Below are 26,503 nucleotides of genomic sequence, written 5' to 3'. Positions count from 1 at the left end.
ACCAGGTGGCGCTGCTGCGCTGAAGTCCGCTGGAATGCCTCGAAATACACCGGCCTATCCAGGATGAAGGTGAGTGAAATTTTCGCGACACAATTTTTTTTTTAAATGCGGCGGTTTTTCCGAATACGTCGGGTTTTCGTTCGGCCATGCCCCCCGATTTCCGTCGCGTGCATACCGGCGCCGATGCGCCAAATTCCGATCGCGTGCGCCAAAAACCCGGGGCAATTCAGGTACAATCGGCGCAAATCGGAAATATTCGGGTAACACGTCGGGAAAACGCGAATCGGGCCCTTAGTAAATGACCCCCAGTGTCTTGCATTGTTCCATTTGCGATTGGGCGGAGGCCCACCCCCGGACGCTTGCATTGCATTTTTAAGCTCCACGTGTGACCGCACCCCAAACTGGAGACTTCTGTGATTTTTTTTTATGTCTTAAATGGTCTGTTTGTGGCCCTTCTATTATACTTATTTATACTGCTAAAAATAACGGAAGCAATGGTGCCGGGTAGGTTTACAAAGGCTGTACAAACAACAAAACATTTGTGTTACAATACACCAAATACCTTTAATTAACCCCTTATCACCGACACTAGTTTTCAGCTCAATGACCAGACTCGATTTTTCAAATCTGTCATGTCTCACGATAATTGGTTATAACTTCGGAACGCTTTAACAAATCCAGGTGATTTTGAGAATGTTTTCTCGTGATACATTGTACTTCATGTTAGTTATAAAATTTAAGTGATACGTTTTGCGATTTGTTCTGAAAAAAGTGAAAATTTGGCAAAAGTTTGTAAAAATTCTTCATTTTCCTAGTTTGAAATGTTCTGCTTTCCAGACAGGAAGTAAAACTACCCAAAAAGCTTTATAAATTACATTTACGGAATGTCTGCTTTATGTTGGGATGATATTTTATGCATCCTCTCACTTTTCTAGGATGTTATGAGGCACAGAACTTTAGGTGCGATTTTTCTCATTTTCATGAAAATTGCAACTCAGCTTTCAGGTGACTTTGTAAGGCCTAAGTAATAGTAAAACCCTATAAATTACCCCACTATAGAAACTTCACCCCTCAACGTATGTAAAACAACTTCTATTAAGTCCATTAACCCTTTAAGTGTTTCACATGGGTTAAAACAATATGGACCTGCGATTTAGAAACTATGGAATTTTTTTGGAACATACATTCATTTAGGCCAAACTGACAGTTTCAGAATAAATTAAATGATGAAACGCACTGCAACGCTTGATGCCCAATTCCTCCCGAGTGTACTGATACCCCATATGTGGTGGTAAACTTCTGTACAGGCGCACGGCCGAGTATAGAATGAATGGAGGCGCCATTCACAGCAGATTTGTATTGTCACATTGTACTACCTATACATTTTTATTTTTTTTTGGTAATGCAAACATATGAGGGCTTATTTTTTACGGAATGAGATACAATGTATAGATAATTCATTTAGGGGGTCTATAGCTTATTCATGAGATTTTATTAACTATTTCAAGGGGGACACAAACAAAATCATCAATTTTTATTTTGGATTTTTAGCATTTTTTTCCCCCCGCTCACCGTAATGTAAAAATAATATTTTATCTTTATTCTCTGGTTCACTACGATTGCGGTGATACCTCATTTATATAGTTTTTCTTATCTTTGCTCAATTTTCCTGAGCAAAACCAATATTGGAAGGCAGGACCCGGCGAGAAGAGGAGCCGACAGCCTCGGGTCACTCGTCGGGACCCGGGGCAGCGGCAGGAGGGATAGGATCCCCCGGTAAGCACACCGGGGGGGTCCGATCCACGGGGGACACACTTGCACGCCGCGGTCATGCTTGACCGCGGCGTGTAAGGGGTTAAACACCCGGGATCTGAGTTTTTCCGATCCCGGGTGTTAGTGCCGGGTCTGGGCTGTGATATCACAGCCCGACACCGGCACTATACTGACCCGATGTCCCGAAATCTTCTTCTGATGCGGCGCCATAGAAAGGCGTCGCATCAGAAGAAGTACCCTTAATGAGCGCCGTAGATTCCCGATAGGGCGGTCATTAAGGGGTTAATCTTGCCTATCATTTGAATGTTATGGTGAAAAATTATGACTCCGGGGTAATGACCAGTCAGATCTTGTTGTGTTCCTTTTGATTTTGTCTCTGAATTTTTGACGTTTCTCAAACCCTCAGAATAAAATGGGTATGACAAAAATGAAGACTGTCCAATCTGCAGCTGCTTCCTTACTGATGCTTACATGGTCGCTATTAGACTACAACTGAAGTCAAGATGTGCGGTATCCAATGTCATGGCTTTAAAAGGGATGGAAGCTAATGAATATGATAAAATGACGGAGATATGGTAAATGTAAATTAGTAACTACTTAAGAGTATTTTGAAAATAGCTAATTTTCATAAAATTTTGCCAAATTCACCTTTTTCATAAATAAATGCAAAATACACTACAGATCAAAAGTTTGGAGACACCTTCTCATTCAAAAAGTTTTGTGTATTTTCATGACTAAAAAAATTGTAGATTCACACTGAAGGCATCAAAACTATAAATTAACACATGTGGAATTATTTACTTAACAAAAAAGTGTGAAACAACTGAAAATGTCTTATATTCTAGGTTCTTCAAAGTAGCCACATTTGGCTTTCATTACCGCTTTGCACACTCTTGGCACTCTCTCGATGAGCTTCAAGAGGTAGTGACCTGAAATGTCTTCCAACAGTCTTGAAGGAGTTCCCAGAGATGTTTAGCACTTGTTGGCCCTTTTGCCTTCACTCTGTGATCCAGCTCACCCCAAACCATCTTGATTGGGTTTAGGTCTGTTGACTGTGGAGGCCAGGTCATCTGACGTAGCATCCCATCACTCTCCTTCTTGGTCAAATAGTCCTTACACAGCCTGGATTTGTGTTTGGGGTTGTTGTCCTGTTGAAAAATAAATAATGGCCCAACTAATCGCAAACCATGTAACCATGCTGGTTCAGTTTACCTTCAATTTTGAATAAATCCCCAACAGTGTCACCAGCAAAGCACCCCCTCTTACCAGTTGTTGTAGGGAACCGTCTGCTGCTAGAACTGTGTGACATTGACCTGGTCTCTAATCTGAGCTGCTGGTAATCTGCGATTTCTGAGGCTGGTGACTCGGATGAACTCATCCTCCACAGCAGAAGTTACTCTTGGTCTTCCTTTCTTGGGGTGGTCCTCATGTGAGCCAGTTTCTTTGCAGCACTTGATGGTTTTTGCAACTGCACTTGGTTACACTTTCAAAGTTTTCCCAATTTTTCGGACTGACCTTCATTTCTTAAAGTAATGATGGGCACTTGTTTTTTTTTACTTAGAATTTGTATTATGGCTAGAAAAAAGCAGGTAACAGTCATTTCTAACAGCTGTGTATCCACCTGTGTATCTTCACAACACAACTGATAGTCCCAACTACATGCACATAGTGGTAGCGCATCTCTCCCAGCGCTACCACTGACAGGAGTCAGACACAGGATGAGGTGAGTAATGATTATTTTTTTGCTGTTGGCAAAAGGGAGGGGGCCTTAAGACAATATGGAGGGGGGTGGCAGTGTGCATGGGGGGGGGGCCTTAATAAAAAACAGAGGGGGAGCCTTAATAAAATATGGAGGGGGGGAATGGCAGCATGCATCGGAGGCCTTAATAAAATATGGAGGGGGGTGGCAGTGGGCATGGGAGGACCTTAATAAAATAAAGAGGAGGGAATGTCAGTGTGCATGGGGGGACCTTAATAAAATATTAGGGGGATGGCAGTGTGCATGGGGGCCTTAATAAAATAAGCAGGGGGGAATGGCAGTGTGCATGGGGAGGGTCATATTAAAATATTTAGGGGGGGGTGCCAGTGTGCTTGTGGGCCTTAATAAAATATGGAGGGGGTGGGAATGTCAGTGTGCATGGGGGGGGCCTTAATAAAATATTAGGGGGGATGGCAGCATGCATGGGGGGATCTTAATAAATTATGGAGGGGGGGAAGGTGGCAGTGTGCATGGAAGGCCTTTATAAAATATGGAGGGGGGTGGCAGTGTGCATGGGGGGCCTTAATAAAATCCGGAAAGGGGGAATGGCAGCGTGCATGGAGGGCCTTAATAAAATATTAGGGGGTGGCAATATGTATGGGGGAGCCTTACTAAAATATTAGGAGGGGTAATAGCAGTGTGCATGGGGGGGCCTTAATAAAATATGGAGGGGGGGTGGCAGTGTACATGGTGGGCCTTAATAAAATATGGAGGGGGGGGGGGCGTGGCAGTGTGTATGAGGGGGCCTTAATAAAATATGGAGGGGGGTGGCTGTGATTATGGGGGAGCCTTAATAAAATATGGAGGGGGGTGGCTGTGATTATGGGGGGGCCTTAATAAAATATGGATTGGGGGGGGGGTGGCAGTGTGTATGACATTGTTTTATCCAGGTAACATTATACTGTATGTAACTGTGGTATTTTTAGGGGCGCAGTGAGGGGGATCTGCTTCCCAGAGCTGAACACATCTGCCAGAAAATTCTGAAACCAGATTTTACCATGATTCTGGACGTGAAGGAGAAGACATGACACCTGTGAGGTACTAGATCCTACTTCTACCTGTGTCAGATCAGTATTGTAGTCACTGACTAACCTACTAGTGTGAGAGAGCTCTCAGGTTATGTCATATCTATAGGGTCAGAGAGCCGGGTGTGACTTCTCTATATGGTGCGGGGACGCCATAGTAGGGTTAATATCATCAGTTCTAATAAAGGTTTTCAGCATTTCCTTATTGGAAGGTTGGTGTACACTAGGGTCCAAAAACTTACATCCCTAACCACAGCCCAGCCACCAGCAGAAAGCCCGGGAACCAAAACCCGGGAAACCTGGGGTAACTCTTATACTATCCCTAACCACAGCTCAGCCACCAGCAGAAAGCCTGGGAAACCAGGGGTAACTCTTATACTATCCCTAACCACAGCCTAGCCATCAGCAGAAACCCGGGAAACCAGGGGTAACTCTTATATTATCCCTAACCACAGCTCAGCCACCAGCAGAAAGCCCGGGAAACCAGGGGTAACTCTTATACTATCCCTAACCACAGCCCAGCCACCAGCAGAAAGCCTGGGAAACCAGGGGTAACCCTTATACTATCCCTAACCACAGCTCAGCCACCAGCAGAAAGCCTGGGAAACCAGGGGTAACTCTTATACTATCCCTAACCACAGCCTAGCCATCAGCAGAAACCCGGGAAACCAGGGGTAACTCTTATACTATCTCTAACCACAGCTCAGCCACCAGCAGAAAGCCTGGGAAACCAGGGGTAACTCTTATACTATCCCTAACCACAGCCCAGCCACCAGCAGAAAGCCCGGGAAACCAGGGGTAACTCTTATACTATCCCTAACATTAATGCCCTGAGATAACGTCACGACTGCAGCCCCTGTACACAAACCAAGAACCGAGCACTAGCAGAGAGGGAGGGAGAAAGGGCTTAGCTTATCCTTTACTTGCCTCCGCTAGTGCTTAGAAATTCCCTTATCCCAGAATATTTCTTTGAAGTAGTAGGTGGGCCGCCAAATTCAATTTCACTGGGGGGGCCCCAGGCACCTCAGTCTGACCCTGACTATAGGCAATGAATGAAGACAACTTATGTGTGAAGTAATATGGGTAGGGATACAGACATAGGGGAAGATTTATCAGAAATGTCTGAGGTAAAAAAATGAAACTTGAGCTCTGATTGGCTGCCATGGGCATCTACAGCAGTTCTGCTCTCAGACACTTCTAATAAATCTCCTCATAGAGAAAGTAACAGTCGGAGACGGAAACAGTCACTGGAATTAGAGTGTCAGAGACAGTCACTGACTGAAAGAGTCAGAGACAGTCACTGAAAGAGACTGCCAGAGACAGACAGGACGGTCACTAAAAGAGACTGTCAGAGACGTACAGTCATTGCAAGAGACTGCCTGAGACGGACAGTCATTGCAAGAGGCTGCCAGAGACGAACAGTCATTGCAAAAGACTGCCAAAGACGGACAGTCGCTGCAAGAGACTGCCAGAGATGGACAGTCACTGAAAAAGATTGCCAGAGACGGACAGTCATTGAAAGAGACTGCCAGAGATGGACAGTCACTGAAAGCAACTGCCAGAGAGGGACAGAAACTGAAAGAGACTGTTAGAGACGGACAGTCACTAAAAAAAGATTGCCAGAGACGAACAGAAACTGAAAGATACTGTTAGAGACGGACAGAAACTGAAAGAGACAGACAGTCACTAAAAGAGATTGCCAGAGACGGGCGGAAACTGAAAGAGACTGCCAGAGACTGACCAGTCACTGAAAGAGACTGCCAGAGACAGACAGGACGGTCACTAAAAGAGACTGTCAGAGACGTACAGTCATTGCAAGAGACTGCCTGAGACGGACAGTCATTGCAAGAGGCTGCCAGAGACGAACAGTCATTGCAAAAGACTGCCAAAGACGGACAGTCGCTGCAAGAGACTGCCAGAGATGGACAGTCACTGAAAAAGATTGCCAGAGACGGACAGTCATTGAAAGAGACTGCCAGAGATGGACAGTCACTGAAAGCAACTGCCAGAGAGGGACAGAAACTGAAAGAGACTGTTAGAGACGGACAGTCACTAAAAAAAGATTGCCAGAGACGAACAGAAACTGAAAGATACTGTTAGAGACGGACAGAAACTGAAAGAGACAGACAGTCACTAAAAGAGATTGCCAGAGACGGGCGGAAACTGAAAGAGACTGCCAGAGACTGACCAGTCACTGAAAGAGACTGCCAGAGACAGGAAGACAGGAGACCACTATATAAAGGGGGTGGAGGACATTCTATGATATAATAGTTATTTATATATTACAACATATTCAGGGCCGGCGCCAGCACCCGGCAAACCCGGGCAAGTGTCGGGGCCCCAGCTGCTGGGAGGGCCCACTCATGGCCAAACCCCCGTCCCAAGCAGCCTGGCCGTGCCGGGTGCTGGCGCCGTAAAGCGGCGCTCTGTGTGCTGCATGACGCTGCGTCTCTGCATGGCCGCGGTCACAGGCTACGCTAGCGCACAGGGGGGGCGGTTATGAACGTGACGCTAGCGGAACCTGTGACCGCGGGCTGAAGCACTGTGAGGCTGCCGGAAAGAGAAGGAAGACGGAGAGGGAGAAGCTCCGGACCTGAGCAGAAGGCTGAAGTAAGTATTATTCTTTTGTTTTGAATGGTCATATTTACTAGTATAGGGGCTGTTAGTAATGAATGGGACATAAGGAGGGGGCTGTATGTAATCCATGTGGGGAAGGGGGCTTGATTATAATGGGAAATCTGATGAGGGGGCTGCATATAATGTATTGGGGGTCAGGAGGGGGCTGCATATAATGTATTGGGGGTCAGGAGGGGGCTACATATAATGTATTGGGGGTCAGAAGGGGGCTGCATATAATGTATTTGTGGCGAGGAGGGGGCTGCATATAATGTATTGGGGGTCAGGATGGGGCTGCATATGTAATGGGGGCGAGGAGGGGGCTGCATATGATGTATTGGGGGCGAGGAGGGGGCTGCATATAATGTATTGGGGGTGAGAAGGGGCTGCATATAATGTATTGGGGGCGAGGAGGGGGCTGCATATAATGTATTGAGGGCAAGGAGGGTGTGCAGAGGGTCCCAGGTTCGAATCTCAGCCTGGCCAAAACTTTATGTAATTTAATTATATAAAGAGCTTGTGTCTGGGGAAGCCCTGGAGACCATATATGGAGAGATGAGCTGATGACGTGGTCCCTGCTCTCTGGCTGAGCCGACACTTCTCTGAGAAGGATTCCCTCCCGATGTCTGCTCTGGGGAAGCCTAGGAGATGCAGTGACCATATATGGACAGATGCTGATCTGAAGCTGATGACGTGGTCCCTGCTCTCTCTGCTAAGCCCGACACTTCTCTGAAAAGGATTCCCTCCCGATGTCTGTAGAAGCCATTCTGTACTGTGAGTTCAGACTTTCAAAGTATTTACTATGGGGACACAGTGCGGGGACACCGCGGGACCTGGGGGGAAAATCCGTGACAATCTCATAGCTGCCCGTGACGCGGGGCAGAGGTACGAAAAACGGGAAAGTCCCGTCAAAATCGGGACGGTTGGGAGCTATGTATAATGTATTGGGGGCGAGGAGGGGGCTGCATATAATGTATTGGGGGGTCAGGATGGGGCTGCATATAATGTATTGGGGGCGAGGAGGGGGCTGCATATAATGTATTGGGGGCGAGGAGGGGGCTGCATATAATGTATTGGGGGCGAGGAGGGGGCTGCATATAATGTATTTGGGGGCGAGGAGGGGGCTGCATATAATGTATTGGGGGCAAGGAGGGGGCTGCATATAATGTATTGGGGGTGAGGAGGGGGCTGCATATAATGTATTGGGGGAGAGGAGGGGGCTGGGCTGCATATAATTTATTGGGGGTCAGGAGGGGGCTGCATATAATGTATTGGGGGCGAGGAGGGGGCTGCATATAATGTATTGGGGGTTAGGATGGGGCTGCATATAATGTATTGGGGGCGAGGAGGGGGCTGCATATAATGTATTGGGGGCTGGGCTGTATATAATGAATACATACTGTTACGTGAGTTGACTGCAAAGGGGCCCACTGAGGCTCTGTCGCCCAAGGGCCAACTGAAACCTGTAGCCGACCCTGAACATATTCTGTACAAAGATTGTTATAAGTCCCTGGTGAAGCTGACACGATTCCTGGGCACATATGATAGAAAAAAATCTTAAGTGCCGCAGCTACCACAAGACATGTGACAACCCATAAATGTCTCTTCCCACCTAATATCCAGCAACAGCACAGACAGAGCTCCCACTGTCAGCAAGAAACGTCACCAATGTGAACTGCGATCCACGAACTACATTTCCCACCATCCTCTGCTCTTCCGGATCGTATGACCTCTTCTGCGCCTGCGCTGTACTTGCCGGCCAACATGGCGACCTTCGTGGAGATCCTGAGGAGCGAGTTTCCGCAGCTGGATGCCGAGCTCTTCCAATATGTGACCGGTGAGCGGGCGGTGGTGGCCCGGAGAGGCCTGGGGTGGCCGCACGTTGCATTGTGTGATGATAGGGGAGGAGGCTGCCACATACACAGTCTATGCAGCAATGGCTGGCATGTAGTGGCCACACATGCTCCCGGTGCCAGTGATCTGGGTCACACGTCAGTTGTACAGGGCCATAGCCAGGTCATTACTGACTATGTGGGGTCTTGTGGATGGATATAGGCAGTCTGTCACACAGATGACGGTGCCCAGATCTGTCACCACTTGTGTCTATGTGATCAGATTATGTCCTGGGCAGGGGCAGGCTCTGGGCTGTGCTATGTCCATCAGACCCCCATGGACTGTAATGGGGTCAATCAAGTGAAATAGAGCAATGTGCTACTGCTCTACGTTATCTGTTTAGATTGCTGCTGTGAATGCAGCATATTTTATGTTTTGCATAATTCCTGGGTTGTTACAGATTTTTGTACAATTTCTAATCTCTACATCTTTTTTATCCCTTTAGATGTCCTGGACAGTGGCCAATCTGACTTTGAGTCTGAGAATGACTTGTTTGAGGCGGTGGGAGAGCTTCTGCAGGATGTGTCTGGAGATACCAAGGATGATGACGACATTCGTGACATCTGCCAAAGGATGTACAGAACTATGCGCCTGTAAGTAGCTCTACCTGGGAAACGTCATACCTGTAGTTATCGGTAGCCCAGATCCTTCCAGGGTTTTACTGCATTCAAGTTCAGGAAGAAACACATATTCTGTGTCTTAACATGGAGATACATGAGTATCTCCTGGAAGCCAAGACACCAGTCAGTGTACTATGAATTAATATATTGCATAGGATTCTAAATTGATATTAACAGTAAAAACTGCACCTTTTCCTGACTGGTCATATGACACTGGGAGCCATTAAAATAGCTTACCACCGGGCCGTGCGTTCCGAGCAGCATGCGTTGCAAGTGTGGAACGGCCCTAAGGCTAGTCTCTACTCAAGGGACATAGCAATTGAATATCTACTTTGCATAAACTGCATAGATCAGGAAGAACAATGAAGGCTACTGAGTTTTCCTCCACCGATCTCCTTATATTGTATTTCTTTTAGGGGGAATCATCAGATCCCATCACAATCACAGGTTCTACTCGATGCCCCCATCCAGCTCTCTCAGATAACAGATTATGGTAAGACCACAAGTCCCATGGACTTGACCACATCCAAGTATCTGTTTATTTACTATTGATTTGAACCCCTTCCCGCTCCGCATATGCCGGCTCATCTCTGGATCTAAATCATAACACAAACCCCACATATAAAGTATCACCGTGTCCGTAACAACCTGTAGAATAAATGTAAATCATTATTGAACCTGCACGATAAATGCCGTAAAAAAGAAATATGAAAAAAACAGCCAAAATGTATGTTTTTTACCTATTGAATCCCACAAAAAATGAAATAAAAAGTGATAAAAAAAACATAAGTACTCCAGAATGATACCGTTGCAAAGTACAACATTTCCCGGAAAAAAAAACAAGCAAGCCATCAACCAGCTCCGTAGCTAAAAAAGTAAAAATGTTATGCCACTTGGTCTGGTATCCCCGTAATCGCATCATCCCATAGAATAAAGATAACATGATTATTGGGCTATACGGCGAACACGAGAAAATAAAAAGTAAAAAATGCAGTACAGAATTGATGCTTTTCTACTCCTGCCCTCAATAAAAAGTTCCTAAATAGGAACCAATAGGGGATACCAACCCCAAAATGGTAACACTGGAAAAAGCATCTCATCCTGCAAAAAAAAAGGCCATCACATGGCCCCAATAACGAAAGAGCTAAAATTTTATAGCCTACAAAAGGAAAGTAAAATCCTGGCAGCTGCAGGACGCTCCTTCCCTCCTTCACCTCGCTGTGCGCAAGTAACGTCCACATGTGGGGGGTCTCTGTACTCAAGAGAAATTGTAGAACAAATCGTATGGTGGGTTTTCTCTTTTCATCTTTAGGCACAATTTGACCTAAATTTCACCTCCATTTTGATTCAATTACTATGAAGATCTCAAGGGGTTAATCTTCCTAAAAGCTGTTTCTGATAGTTTGAGAGGTGCGGATTTGAAAATGGGTTGGTTATATAGGGGTTTTTTGATGTTTAATATGTAAAATTTCATTCAAAACTGTATTTATCCCCAAAATAGTCAATTCTGAAAATACGGAAAACTGATATTCAATTTGTAAGCCGCGTCATAATAAATTACCCAGACATTGCAAAAATTATGAAAATGTAAAGTAGACATATGGGAAATGTTATTCAGCAACTTATTTAGGTGGTATATCTATCTGCTTGACAACGCAATGATTTAGAATTTTGAAAATTGGACATTTTTTTTAAAAAGTCTACATTTTTTTTTTCCGTTTTTTTTGTAAATAAACGCAAAACTTATCAGCCACAATTTACCACTAAAATGAAGTAGAACATGTGCGGAAAAAACAATCTCAGAATCTTTTTGATAAGTAACAGTGTTCAAAAGTTATAACCATATAAAGCAATGCAAGTCAGAATCCAAAAAATGGGGCTGAGCCATAAGCTACAAAATGGCTGCGTCCTTAAGGGTTTAAATGGTTGTTTCTCAATACATTTTGTAATCAATGATAAATGTTTCTTTTTTACTTTGTGCAGTCATCTTATCCTATTCTTGGTCAGGATGGACCTAATGTCTCGCCTAATAATTCAGTACTGTACTATATATAGTGCACTATAAGGTGCCATCTCACATAAAGCTGAGGACTTATCTGACTACATCTTGATATTTAAACTTGTGTTTATAAAGGTTCTGTACTCTTGTATCTACTTTGTCCACTGTCCAGTAATGCAGATTTGAGCCCTGTATGTACATGGTCCCATTAAAGGAAACCTACCACTGCTAATGGTAGGTATTAGATGTAAACACCGGGCACCTTTGCTAGTGTTTTAAACACATTTTGATGAACAGCCCCGAGGTAGCTTCGGCATTGCGCGCGCCTCCATAGGAAGTGCCGGAGGCGTCACGCACGCACGGCCCCGCGCAGCGCCGAAGCTACCTCGGGGCTGTTCATCAAAATGTGTTTAAAACACTAGCAAAGGTAAGCTCCGGCACCAGCTCACCCTGAGCTGGTGCCCGGTGTTTACATCTAATACCTACCATCAGCAGTGGTAGGTTTCCATTAATGCTGGATTAAATAATGTATCCTTCTCTCTAGGGTTAGGTTATCACTGTTTGCTTTTAATGTAAGAGTTCCCAAACATGACTCAAACCATCTGTGGTACTTGCTATTGTTTAACCTTCAAGTTCTCCGTAATTAGAAGTAAACACATTTCGCCATTTACGGACATTTACAAACACATTTACCTAACAATTTCATATTAAGCCCCAAAACACGGAGAAATAGTGGACAGTGGCTACTAAAATGTCGTATAAGGATTACGTTAATGCTTCTTTTTTTTCTGTTTCTCAGATGTGGACCCACAGGTCTTAAGTGTCTTGTTAATGAAAAAGGACCAGTCTTCAGTAAGATAAATTTTATTTATTTCATTCTGTTTATGGGAGGCTGTGTATGCTCTTTAAAGCTAATATTTTATGCACTGTCAATGTTGCAGTAACAGTTCATGTGTCCCATACTTATTACTGTCTACTTCTCCTTGTTATTCTTCATATTGAAAGTGAGTGTAGCCTAGTGGTTAGCATGTGCTGCATAGTGTATGGGAACTATATATGATATTGAATGAAAACTTTTGTGAAAAAAAATTAAATGGTCTGTATTTATTTTCTGTAATGTGACCCATCTGTGGCATCTGTATACCACATGATCGTGTACTTTATAAGAATATGTTATAGTATTCTCTTTGAACTCAGTTGAGCAATATGTGATGTGGTAAGGATTCCGGTTTCCTCTTGTGTTTTGTCATTGAAGCATTATAAATCTTTTCATAATAGTTTGATAACCAGATTTTTATTTCTAATATTACAATTATGTTGTCTTTAGACTGTTGATGTAAAGAAGCTGGAAAAAGCAGAAGCCAAATTAAAAGCAAAACAAGAGAAGCGTTCTGAACAAGAGACAAAGAAAGCTGTCGGGAATGTGTAAGTGTGAAGTTTAAGGGAGATTTCACCATGGCAAATCTGACGTGTACTTACAAGGAGATCTGCAGCTCTTATAGACTTGGACTAGATGGAGGAGAACATGCCCATTGTGATGTGCAGATTTTTTTGGGGGTATACTCTATTCTGAAAATTAGCAAACCCGTTTGGTATGGGCAAAGGAACAAACTACCATCGGGTGAACCGTATAGCACCAAAAATTTGAAAAGCAAAGGATAATTTTTTTGTACAACAATACGTATAAGGATTACGTTAGCATGTGCTGCATTATTTTAATTCAATTAATACATACTTTAAAAATACACATAATAGAGCAAAATAGGACAAACTACAATGAATTAAAACTGTGTGTGTCAAATATAGTGCCTATAACCAGCCTGAGAGTAGGTAACACAATACTATACAGAGTGTCTTGATAATACCTAAAATATTTTTGTATTGTTGTACAAAAAATTATCCTTTGCTTTTCAAATTTTTGGTGCTATCTATTCTGAAAGTTGTCATATTTGACAAGGATTTAGTTCCACAATAAATGCCTTCCTATGCTTCATGAAGTGAAATGTGAGGCCTAAGAGTTGAATATGAAGTATTATAGTAGATTGGAAAAATATTCGGATCTATAAAGTGCAACCCATATTACTGAAATGGACGTTTCTGTTATAAAACTAGTTTTAAATGCAAGTGTCTCCCCCCCCCCTCTTTGCAGTGTAATGGAAGAAGCTTCAGCAAGTCAAGCTGCCAGTAAGAAGGACAACAGGATTGAATCCAGTGGCAAGAACAAGTCATATGATATAAGAATTGAAAACTTTGATGTGTCATTTGGAGAAAGGTAAGCAGACAAAATATCTTTTATTTCCTTTGTTTTATGACTACTGCAATTCTGGTATCCATATCCTCGTTTTCCTCTGGATGGTTATTGATTCTGTGTAGTTATCTTTCCATATAGTGTTCAGTCTTCATAATGTGCAATGTGAAGGCCCTTCTATATTGTATATTTATGCATTTACTCAACTTCGAACTGCAGGGTCCTATTGACGGGAGCGGAGTTGCATTTGGCATCAGGTCGGCGATATGGCTTAGTAGGCAGAAATGGTCTGGGTAAGACAACATTACTGAAGATGCTTGCAAGTCGCAGTCTTCGTGTTCCCTCGCATCTCAGCATCTTGCATGTGGAACAAGAAGTGGCCGGAGATGACACTCCTGCTCTGCAAAGCGTACTGGAATGTGATACATTACGTGAAAGTCTTCTAAAGGAGGAGCGAGAACTTAATGCACGCATCAGTGTTGGAAAGTAAGTGGTTGGATGTACTCAATGAGTTATTAAAGTGTAATGTAACTTGGATTATACACCAGGACCCAGCACTCTGAAACGTAATGCACTTCGGTGTATATATATATATATATATATATATATATATATATATATATATATATATATATATATATATATATATATATATATATATATATATATATATATATATATATATATATATATATATATATATATATATATATATTAGTAATGGCAATCCAAATTTGTTTAGTGTTTAATGCCACTGGTTAATGTAAGGAAGAAAGATGCGTGTAATAATGTGTCAACCTCAGTAGCTCCACACTGTTGGCTGGATTGCCACTACTAATAGAGATACTGCATTGCATCTACTTTTTTTGTATAATAGATTGCCACAAGACTTCTCTAATCTTTCTCAGTGTTACAAAGGTGTGTTTATCAGCGGCACAGAGCTAGGCAAATATTACTTGAGTGCTGTTTGTAGTGAAATATATAGATGTTATTAACGTATCTTGTTTCCCACAGGGGAGATGGTTCAGAGAGTGTCCGTCTATCCGAGATCTATGGAAAACTGGAAGAAATAGAGGCAGATAAAGCACCTGCTAGGTACAAAATTGTATACTTTAAATTTGTTTTTCTTTCAGGCCTTTTTTATTGACCTGATGTAATTTTCGTTCATATCTCCTTCCTTCAGGGCTTCTGTGATCCTTGCAGGGTTGGGATTCAAACATAATATGCAACAGCAAATGACCAAGTGAGTGTCCAATTTAGCAAAATAAGTAACAAGGTGGTATGTGCTCTTTCTTAACTAGGCTTTGTAATGTTGTAAACTTGTTTGTGCCAGCAATGGATAGTATTATGCTACTCAAGTGGTAAAAATCTTTTTAAAGATTGATCTAGGCACCGCGACTGTGGTAATCGTCTTACATTTGTTATCCATGACCTCCTTCCTTCTAAAGTCCGCTTTTTAAAATAAAGCTAATGGGATAGGTTCCAGAGAACCTTCCATGAAAAATCTACCTATTAACATGGATCTGATGGTAGATTTCTATTAACCTAAATCTTAATCTGTCCTTGCCTAATTCTATAAATTGCCTATGTTATAATGAAATATAACTTTATCTACCAAATGTGTAAATTTTCCAGAGAAGTTCCTTAGGTTTGGAGTAGGCTCCCTGGGCACTGGAAACAAAGCCTACTCCACGCCCCAAGGGGCCTCACTGAAAAATTTGTATATTGGGTAAATAATTTTTAACCCCTTTCCGACATGTGACGTAATAGTACGTCACATCTGGTGTGGGTGCATGGAGAGGGCTCACGAGCTGAGCCCTCTCTATAGCCGGTAAGTCTTTGCTGCATATTCCATTGCCGGCTGTTTCAAAAGTCTTGTCGAAGATCGTTGCTCCCTGTGACTTCTCTGGGGGGTGGGGGTGGGGGGGAGAGTGTTCGCCATGAGAGCCTTGAGTTTTCCGGAGACCCGAGGCAATCTAGTTTTAACCCCGTTGATATGTGTAATTAGCACATTGTAATGAATGAAGAGTAAAATCCCCATATATACTGCCATACTGTAGTATAGCAGTATATGGTAGCATCGATAAGACAACCTAGGATTAACGTACCCTAGGGAGTCTGAAAAATTTTAAAAATTAAAAAAAAGTTTATTAAAACCTAAAAATTAAAGTTTCCCCCTTTCTCTAGAACTGATATATGTAAATAAACAGTAACTATCACAAACACATTTGGTATCGCTGCATCCAAAAATTCCCGATCTAGCGAAATATAATAATGTTTTTTCACTGCGTTGTAACCCCGTAGCGGAAAAAGGAACCAAAGTCAAAATGGCACTTTTTTGCCACTTTGAAAATATAAAAAAAATTCAATAAAAAGTGATCAAAAGGTAGCACAGTCCTAAAAATGGTAGAATTGAAAACGTCATCAAAAGTCGCAAAAAATTACGCCAACCACAGCTCTGTACACCGAAGTATGAAAAAATTATTAGCACCAGAAAATGGCAAAATAAAAAAAAAATTCAAATTTTGTACAGGAGGTTTTAATTCTTGTAAATGTATGAAAAAATTTTGGTATCCTCCGTGATCGCACCAACCAAAAAAATAAAGTAGACATGTTAATTGGGGCACACAGTGAAATCCGTAAAATTGAACCCCATAAGAAAATTGCGCAAATGTGTTTTTTGCACTAATTTTCCAGCTTCCTAGTACACGGCACGGAATACTAAATACTATCGCTAATAAGTGCAATTTGTTACACAGAAAACAAGTCATGAGACAGCTCTCTACATGGAAAAGTATAGTTATAGATTTTTGAAGGTAGGGAGTGAAAAATGAAAACGCAAAAACAAAAAGGGGCCTCAGCAGGAAGGAGTTAAACTAACCTAAACTTTATTATTATAGGATTAGGTAAAGATAGATTAGGCTTTTGTAGGTTGATTGGAACCTACCATGTTATCAACATTTTTTTAAAATATTTTTTTTTTTTCTGCTGCCAGGGAATTCTCAGGTGGATGGCGTATGAGATTAGCGCTGGCCCGGGCTCTGTTTGGCAGGTAGAGTATGTCTTTATTTGATTTTCCACAGATTTTTGTTTCTATAACCTTGATACTATATGTTGTTGGATAGCAGTTAGCAAGATTTGGCTGATGGCTTAACATGATCTTTTCTCTCTTTCTAGGCCTGACCTGCTTTTGCTTGATGGTAAATATTTTACCACTTTAATTTCATTTGAGCTGCTTTGTTCTTCTTGTTTTTACTTTACCTTTCTGACTTTTGTGTTACTTTACGACAGAACCTACCAACATGTTAGATGTGCGAGCCATCCTATGGTTGGAAAACTACTTGCAGGTTTGGGTTTGCTTGTCTATACTTCTGTGGTGCGGTTTTCTGTAAATATAGAGAGGAGGGTGGGCGAAATCTTATGCTGCACCTTTTTGTTTTGCAGACCTGGCCTTCCACAATCTTGGTTGTCTCCCACGACCGTAACTTTCTCAATGCAGTCGCAACAGACATTTTGCATCTGCATAGTCAGCGCTTGGAGGCTTACCGTGGTAACTTTGAAAGCTTTTTGAAAACCAAGGAAGAGCGTCTGAAGAATCAGCAGAGGGAATTTGAGGCCCAACAGCAATATCGGGAACATATACAGGTGATCACAGGGAATCTATATGTAAAAGATTGTATGCATCATTTTTTAGCTTATGTGGTGGACTTTTATACTCTTTATCTAACTTCAGGTGTTTATCGATCGATTTCGATATAATGCCAATCGAGCTTCTCAAGTGCAGAGTAAACTTAAACTTCTAGAAAAACTGTAAGTTTGATTATTTTTTAATTTTATTTTTTTGCGAGTCAATAGGAGGCTGCAATTTCTTATTCTATTGTTTTTGTCCGTTCTTATAGACCAGAACTAAAGCCTGTGGAGAAGGATTCCGAGGTGATATTAAGGTGGGCCTCTATTCATACATTTACAAACTTTTTTTCTTAATAGTTGCTACATATCAGGTTTACTTTTTGTCTGCTGACAGGTTTCCTGACGGCTTTGAGAAGTTTTCTCCACCAATTTTGCAGTTAGACGAGGTAGACTTCTGGTATTCTCTAGACCAGCCAATCTTCAAGAATCTTTCTGTGTCAGCAGATCTGGAGTCGCGAATCTGTGTGGTAAGAGCCCATATCTGTATATTACGATACAATAGTATTTTATTGATCCCCCTGAGGAGTAATTGTTACAGAGATGGGTGTAACGTTAGAGTTGCATACATACACTAGGAAAGGCGCTTTCTTACACATTGCTAGTTCCTTAGTTGCAAACAAACAGTTACAGCACAGGGCAGGTTAACATGACCACATTACATGACATAAGGTGAAACAATTATAGTACGAAATACAATGTTGAAAATAACAAATAGACACCAGTTAGACAGACATGCAGAGGGGATACTACAGTCTAACGGTGATTTTGGGTGAAACCGGGGTGTGCTGCTATAGGTTTGGCAAAAGAGACACTGCCGATAGCTCCACTTTTGCCAAGTACCGGTGATTAAGCTAACCGATGCTGGCTCTCAGTGGCTACAGTGTTAATAATAATAATAATAATAATTCCTTTATTTATATAGTGGCAACATATTCCGCATCGCTGCACAGAGCTTGCTAAATCGGTCTCTGTCCCCAATGGGGATCACAGTCTAATCAACCTACCAGTATGTTTTTGAGTGTGGGAGGAAACCGGAGGAAACCCACACAAACACAGAGAGAAGATACAAACTCTTTGCAGATGTTGACTTGGATGGGACTTAAACCCAGGACCCCAGTGCTGCAAGGCTGTAGTGCTAACCACTGAGCCATCGTGCTGCCCAGTGTTCCGCCTGACTTGCAATAAAACACTGGATGTGATCATTTACATTTCAGGTGCTCTGCCATAACTGGAGCTCATGGCTGCTCAGTTCCAGTTCTGGCACTCTGCTGCATCAAGTCATACGACGTAGGGCTGATCGGCTGGGTACTGAAAAGGGGGGTGACAGGCTGAGTGCCAAGCTGCTGCCGTGGGGGTTAGCCGGAGATGCACAGGCAGCCACCTAAAGCGGCACCATTCTTGACAGTACATTCTATTAAATGCAAGTCCATCAGATTTAGATTTAGATTAGTCGTTGGAGGAAAGAGTTGAATGGTGTGACTTTTTGCAAGTCTAAGATGAGTGATAAAGTAATTTTGAGTTTGCAAGTGCTTAGAAGAAAGTATCGTTTTGTTCACTTCTGGTTCAATTCTGGTCTAAATCTGTTGGGCACTTGTAGATGCGCTAAAAGACAAATTGGTTATAACTACCAGGTATTTAACAAGCGGGTGGAGAGAAGATGGAGAAGGAGTCAGGATGCCTCCATAAAGCAGTAGGGAATTAATTATGCATTCACACATACCAATACACAAGAAAGTTGCAAGTAGAAGACTATTGCTTGAGATGCCCAGGACTTCTGGTAATGAGTTAAGCACTCAAACCTGAAGATAAGAGATATGAGTGATGGTGAGATCAGGTGACAGTGATGGCAAAAGATGTTAATGAAGATGATGATGGATTGCAAGGTCATATTCCAAAATTCTTCATTCTGGTCTAATTCCTTTCTGCACTTAAAGAGATGCACTGCTGACCAACATCTTGCCATATTCTAGAATTGTGCTATTGACAAAATAAAAACTATTTTCAGAAATTGTGCTTGCTATGATGTGTCCATCTCCCTGTGGGTACTCCTATTCCTAATATCTAAATCACTTTAGAGTTGAAAAATGCTTCCTTAAAGAGAACCTGTCACCACATCTTCACAAATAAAGCTAGTAACAGGTTCTTATATAGTCCTATTAACTGATGGGCTTCTTTTAGCTTAACATTCCCATAAATCAACTTTGTTATATTACCTGGCATCAGAGTGGGCATTTACTGCTCAGCCGGCCCCTCCCATCTACTCCTCCTCATGTTCCATGCCTCTTCTCAGTATGGCGGCACGGTGACATCATCTAAGGTCCTGTTACATTTGCAACATCCATGACTTAAGTAGTCTTATCTGATATGAGCAATTTAACCCTGTAAATTGGAAAAATGGTTTATATCACTTATGGTTACTGAAGCCTTGCTAGCATGTGGAGCCGCTAAAGTATATCCGTAGCATACCTAAAATAAAAGAACAGCAAGGGTCAGACTGACAATATAGGGAATTTCATAGTGGAACAGTACCTTTTGATAGGCCTTTCCCATACTCCTAAAATCTAACCTGTGGTAATCTTATATTTGTTATCCACGGCCTCTTTCCTTCTAAAATCATGTGATCGGAGCCTCTCCATGCTGCAGTTTTACAGGCTGTTACACGGTTTCCCCCAAACCTCTCTCCTCCCTCAGAAATTCCCTCCCTCTGCCACATGTAATCTCACTGCAGTACAGGAAATTTCAGCAAACGGCGAGAGGGGCAAGTGTGCAGTGTAACAGGCTCTGAATATGCAGCGTGGAGGGCCTGTGGTAAATCCTCCAGGAGTGCTTTAGGACCAAAAAATGGTTTTAGAAGGAAGGAGATCCGGGATAAAAAAATATAAAAAGATTAGAGTCAGTGTCAATGGCAATGTAAGGAGTAAGATCTATGAGTAAGTGCCCCTGGTTTATCATGATGGATTTTGATGGTAGATTTAAAGGGTTTGCCCACTTTCAGTAAATAATTGATATTTGATATAGTTATACAATTTTTTTACTATTCTTTGTCTCAATTCCTCATGGGTTTTCTACATCTCCGCTTGCTGTACTTCTATAGAAAGCTTTTCTTTTTACTTCCAGTGGATAGAAATCTGAGCATGTGATGGACAGGCAGACGCACGAGCTGATATTATCACTGAGAGTAATAGGGTCTGTGTGATAATAACAGCACCTGCATGTCTAGCACATCATGGACATATTTCTACCCACTGGAAGTGAACATAAAAGCTTTCTATAACAGGACAGCAAGCAGAGATCTAGCGAGGGGATTGATACAGAAAGTAAATTGGAAAATTATATAACTTTTCCTTACACAAACAATATCAATTATTTGCTGAAAGCGGACAACCCCTTAAAATTTTCATCTTTATTTGCAAGAAAATAAAAATGCTGTAAAGAAAGTGTGGATTTGTTAAAGGCAAATGTTCTCCTCTTCCTGCCTATAAGGCACGAATACCAGATTGGCAATGGCTTTGCTTTCCCCCTGTGAATAACCATCGCTCCTGGTAATGGAATGAACTGTACTATTCTGGACTGAAATGTTTTCACGCATCGCAAAGCAATAGCACGTGGCCATTCCTACAATTATACATATACCTTGTGTTTGGGAAGCAATGCCACCTACTGTTGTACTTGTACACTGTATCTACCAATACAGTCCCTAGCTTACTCACACATCATATACACATTTCCAGGACCTCTAAGGTCTCAGCCCTTCCCTGCGTGCAGTGCATGGTTACTCGTATATACATGTTTCACTGCTTTTTATAGGTGGGAGAGAACGGAGCAGGAAAATCCACAATGTTGAAGTTGTTGATGGGAGAATTATCTCCGGTGCATGGCATTCGACATGCACACAGGTCAGTTATACGCATCAAAAGTTTAATTCACTATGGCTAAGCACCAATCTGTATGTATTCTGAGTCTACTGCAGTGTACAATGTGCAGGGGCCTATGTCATATGAAAGCTTTGATTAAAGTCTTGCCTGTCTGGACAAGTCTGAACCAATCTAGTACTCATTCTACCATAGTGCAAATGTAAATGTTTTTTCTGTACCGTCAGGAATCTTAAGATTGGTTACTTCAGTCAGCATCATGTGGATCAGCTAGACCTTAATGTGAACTCGGTGGAGCTTCTTGCAAAGCGGTTCCCAGGTAAAGCACTTCCAAGCAGCTTTGAAATGTAAGGTTGTCTGTGCACATTGCGGATTACACACAGATTTTGTTGCATAAAATCTGCACCATAATACAGTAGCATTAAGGTGAACAAGATTTTGAAAAAGTAATGTAGACTTTTTTTTGTTTTTTTTTGTTTTTATTACTTTAGCATGGAATTTTTTCTTAATGTGTAAGATAAAATAATGATTCTGTCCCTATTGTGCGTCATTGCTGATTTTTGCATGTTTGTTACATTGAAGTCTGTCTTTTTACTCTGTTATTTTCTAACTGACAATCCAGCATTACCACCGCTTTACTATCCAGTCATTGATTATAGTGTTATATGAATATAAGGAAAATTGGTTGAATATCTCATCTGTATTTAATTGGTTTCTAACATTTCAAGAATTTGTTTTTACTTTATTTTCTGAGGCAGCACGTACCATCTAGTACTGTACCAATTCTTCAAATACTGCCTGTTTTCTATCTATATGAGATGGTATTAATTTATTCTGGTGCATTATACCTATATTACACAGGTAAAACGGAGGAGGAATATCGCCATCAGCTTGGCAGTTATGGGATCTCTGGTGAACTGGCTGTACGTCCTGTAGTTAGTTTGTCTGGAGGCCAAAAGAGCCGCGTTGCTTTTGCACAAATGACAATGCCTTGGTACGTCTTTCTATAATATTTTTTGCATATTTATGAATACATTTATTGAAATGAATATATATTTTTGTTTTATTAGCCCTAACTTTTACATTCTGGATGAGCCGACCAATCACCTTGACATGGAAACAATTGAGGCTTTGGGAAGAGCACTTAACAAATTCCGGGTAACGGTCCTTTTAACCAATTGTAAAATTTTAGAATATAATTCCTTCATTTGAAGTGAATGCATGCAAAATGTTATAGACCCAAGTACCATATTTTCCAGGTTATGAGAAGACTCCCCAATTTTCCCATTTAAAAAAATAGAGCTTGGGTTATAATAAGACTACCCAGAGATCGCATTAACTCCTCTACAAGCGTCTCTCGCACATGTAGATGCAGTTTTAACCCTTGAAAATAGCCTGATGCCCATAAATCTGCATGTCAGGTCTGGGGGCTGCAGTCTCTCAATGTTGCTTTACTGCTGTAACCCCCGGCCTGATAGAAGATTATGTGAGCGGAGATCCGCTACTCAATACAGGTCTGGTCATGTGATCTAAAGCAGAGGAGACAGGCGAGAGGCAGCCTGCAATTTGCACTGAGCAGCATTGAGGGAGAAGCTCCCCCCCCCCCCCCCCGTGTGTCTGCTAAACCCGTATGTCTGCAAAGTATGTATAGGTAATGTCTGATGTTTGTATTTTTGTGTTTTGTGCTATTTGTGTATATAGGTATGATGTCTGATCTACATGTGAACATTGTGTACATGTTTATTCACTTGTATAATGTATGACCGTAGTGTGTGTCAGTGTTTTTGCTTGTACATCCCCCCCCCCCCCCCGACTGTATTACACCTCTTTCCTTCTCACAAATACTGTAAGTCCGGTCTTGTGTCCCTACAGTTTAATGCGACACTGCAGTTGCTAAATATCTTATACCCTCTGTGCCCGCACGTACAATAGGAGTTACACAATCATTACTGTGATATTTATGCACAATAATGGTTGTCTTGCATGAATTACAGCTATAGTAACATTATTTACTCCTATGAGTTATTTATTTGTATTGGTGAAAAATATTCCTTAAAAATGAGTATTATTATTTCTCTTCTTGAAAAAATTTGTTAGCGACCTCTGAGATTGCCCCTCTGTCTCCCAGACTATCCTGCTGTGAATTTGTATTATTTGCCTTTTTATTTACATTAGATTGGATGTTTCTATTTAATATTCAGTCCATGCTGTAATAGTATGTTGATGCACGGCTGCTAATACAAAAGAAAAAAAACCAATAAAATATATCCCATCTATGTTTAATATGTCTGTCTTTAACATTTGTTTTTTTCCTTCTCTAGGGAGGAGTAATCCTGGTTTCCCACGATGAGCGATTTATCCGCCTTGTTTGCCAGGAGCTGTGGGTCTGTGAAAACGGTGGTGTGACCCGAATCGAGGGAGGTTTTGATGAATACCGGGACATCTTGCAGGAGCAGTTCCGCAAGGAAGGATTCTTATAGTTTGTACTCTATAAGGGTTTGCTGAGGCTCTTCTGTGTCTCCCTAGCTTTGCTGGTGTCCTGTACATACTGATAGTCCCACGTTGGAGAGCAAGGTTCCTGATGTCTAAAGAAGTCAGATATTCTGCAAAGTTGGGCTTTAGGACGTTGCAGCTAAAGAGACTGACGGATGTTCTAGCCAAGGGAAGATATTTATTTTGCCAACAGTATAGACTGGGCAGAGAAAGCTTTGTTTATGTGAAATCATGTTGTGCTCCACATTACCATCCAATTACTGTATTTGCCACGCTTCTTTTTTTTATCCTCGCCCTTGTCTTATAGCAGTATCGAACCTTCATATTTATTTTAAGTGTATATCAAAGTAATGACTCAAATTTCGTAACACAAAAGATGGTCAATGATTATTTCTACTGCAGAGATGTTTATGTATTTTAACTTTAAAATGGCTTGGGTCTACAGTCCTCCAGCAGCTGATAAGTCGTCTAATACAAGTGGGAGTATATGATGTGTATGACTTCAGTGCTCATTAAAGTTTCCACACTATTCACATCTTGTTTTGAACTTAGAGGGGTATTCTCGTCTGGGCATTCGCATTCAGTTTCATTAATCTGCCGTGTGTGAACATTTTCTTCAATTAGATGTTATTAAAAAAATGTTCCTGTGTGAAGATAATTTCTCATAAATGCAGTGATATGGTCCCATAGAAACAAGACTGTGACCTTGGATACAACCACCTCTGCTGGAGGGATTGCACAAAGAAACAAAAGGTTTTTGTATATGAAATCTCCAGGAGTTTTTGCATATCCCACAGCCGCCCTGTGGTAATGAACGCTGAATCCAGGAAGTCCGGCAGGACTCAATAGCACATGTATGGCCACTAATGACATCTATTTGAAGAAATGTTTACATATGGAAAATGAATTAAATTAAATGTGAATGCCCAGATGGGAATACGCCTTTAAGACAGCAGCCAAGGATTATTCCACTACTTTGTTCCTGAAGGCTCTATTAAACGTAGAAATATCTCCTCCGATTGATCTCCTTGCTGACTTCTTTATAATAATTATTTTCCTTACTTTGCCTAATACCCCTGCTTTATTTCGGAGACATGACCCTGAACCAATTGATGGGCAGTTTGTGTTCAGTAGTATTGTGCAGACAACATCTTGCTCAGTGTAAACTACTCTCTTGCCTCCTGTTAAGTTATTATAGGTGCCAAGAGGTGGATATGTGAAGCTAACTCAATGTAAATAAAGAGCAAAATCCTCCTACTACTTGTGTATTATTTTACCTTTTTTACTGATTATTAATATATTGTTACTAGCTTTTCATTAGAAACACTCCAAATGTGAACATTGCTTATAAATTGTTTATGTGACTACCCTATTTGCAGGCCTTAGAAGGGCTTCTGTTCTTTGTTGTAATGTTGTTGCCTCTTGCAAAATGGTATAAACCTTTTTAATTTACTTATCTTCACTTTGTATAAACATGACTCTTGTTTGGCCACCTGACATGGACTCCACTATGATGCAAGGACTCTCATTAACTGTACTGTGCTTGGCCCATGAAATCCCTCCAAGCTAATGTAGAGTTTTGTTTGGATCAGTGAAGCTATCAAAAAATGTTTGAAATAATAGGCCTTATATTGCTTTACTTCTAGTGAATAACAATTGACAATTGGGTTTCAATAATTTCTCAGACCCATGTAGTCCTGAAGTTTAACAATTGTAATAATTTTGTGAAAAGGGTAGAAGGATAAGATATCTATAGATGCCTATTTCTCTTTACCATTTCTCTAAATTGTTACGAAAAAATAGTATTTAGCCAGCCACCAATTGTGCAAGTTCTCCCACTTAGAAAGAGGAGAGAGGCCAGTAATTGACATTATAGGTAGACCTCAACCATGAGAGACAAAATTTGAAAACAAATCCAGAAAATCACATTGTCTGAATTTATTTGCAAATTATGGTGGAAAAGAAGCATTTGGTCACCTACAACTTCTGTAGCTTCTCTGTCCTCCACTTATTACCTGTAGTAGTGGCTCCTATTTGAACTTGCACAGGATAAATCAGAGGAAAGAAAATTTGGCACTCACCGCTTCTTTAAAACTTCTTTCTTTATGAATTCATTTTGAAATTGCATACACAACGGGAGAGGGTGGCTGGGGAATGCGTTTTTATACAGGGACGAGTCATTTCGCGCTTGTCTTGGGGGGCTTCCTCTTGCCTGGCTCTCTAGCCGCCCTCACCTGTCTTTTAAATGAGGGCCCCAGGAGAGGCTGCTACGTCATGTAGCCACGCCTACAACCTTGAGGCACAGTATTGGTTAAAAACAGGCAGAGACAAACAATTTGTTTGCCCCGCCCCTATAATACAGCTAGACAAGGCTTCGGAGCTGAGTGAGAACTGATGTCAGATTTGAGAAGGAAGTCCTGTTTTCAATGCCGCCAATCAGATTGGACTTGAAAGGGAACCTGCTGCTGCCGGGTACCACCAATCAGAGTCCGTGATACCAAGGGGAAGGCGGGGC

General features: G+C 41.7%; 1 protein-coding gene and 1 long non-coding RNA gene across 2 annotated transcripts; one reads left to right on the top strand and one right to left on the bottom strand.

Moving 5' to 3' along the window:
- Positions 1-326: 326 nt before the first annotated feature.
- On the bottom strand, positions 327-8,883 carry LOC140122040 (uncharacterized). The gene is made up of 3 exons (XR_011854246.1): positions 8,786-8,883; positions 3,040-3,348; positions 327-2,921 (listed from the first exon to the last, which is right to left on the bottom strand). It is a non-coding gene; the product is annotated as an uncharacterized lncRNA (long non-coding RNA).
- On the top strand, positions 8,804-25,245 carry ABCF3 (ATP binding cassette subfamily F member 3). The gene is made up of 21 exons (XM_072142403.1): positions 8,804-9,010; positions 9,512-9,659; positions 10,103-10,179; positions 12,485-12,537; positions 13,013-13,110; positions 13,835-13,957; positions 14,153-14,419; positions 14,948-15,028; positions 15,117-15,176; positions 16,929-16,985; positions 17,111-17,133; positions 17,225-17,280; positions 17,378-17,578; positions 17,667-17,743; positions 17,833-17,877; positions 17,958-18,090; positions 21,431-21,519; positions 21,723-21,814; positions 22,357-22,489; positions 22,566-22,653; positions 23,817-25,245. Exons 1-21 carry the CDS (start codon positions 8,899-8,901, stop codon positions 23,973-23,975), a joined length of 2,172 nt encoding a protein of 723 aa, XP_071998504.1. The 5' UTR covers positions 8,804-8,898; the 3' UTR covers positions 23,976-25,245.
- Positions 25,246-26,503: the final 1,258 nt, after the last annotated feature.

This window comes from Engystomops pustulosus, chromosome 3 (assembly GCF_040894005.1).
Source record: "Engystomops pustulosus chromosome 3, aEngPut4.maternal, whole genome shotgun sequence".
NCBI classification, from domain to species: Eukaryota; Metazoa; Chordata; class Amphibia; order Anura; family Leptodactylidae; genus Engystomops; species Engystomops pustulosus.
Note: the sequence above shows the minus strand (reverse complement) of the source record. Positions and strands in the feature narration are given on the sequence as shown.

Bases quoted from the DNA above. Each gene is read 5' to 3' on its own strand.
- ABCF3 (XM_072142403.1), top strand. From the start codon at position 8,899: ATGACCTCTTCTGCGCCTGCGCTGTACTTGCCGGCCAACATGGCGACC. The intron at 15,177-16,928 runs GTGAGTGTCCAA...TTCTGCTGCCAG, and splicing joins ATGCAACAGCAAATGACCAA to GGAATTCTCAGGTGGATGGC. The intron at 16,986-17,110 runs GTAGAGTATGTC...CTCTCTTTCTAG, and splicing joins GCCCGGGCTCTGTTTGGCAG to GCCTGACCTGCTTTTGCTTG.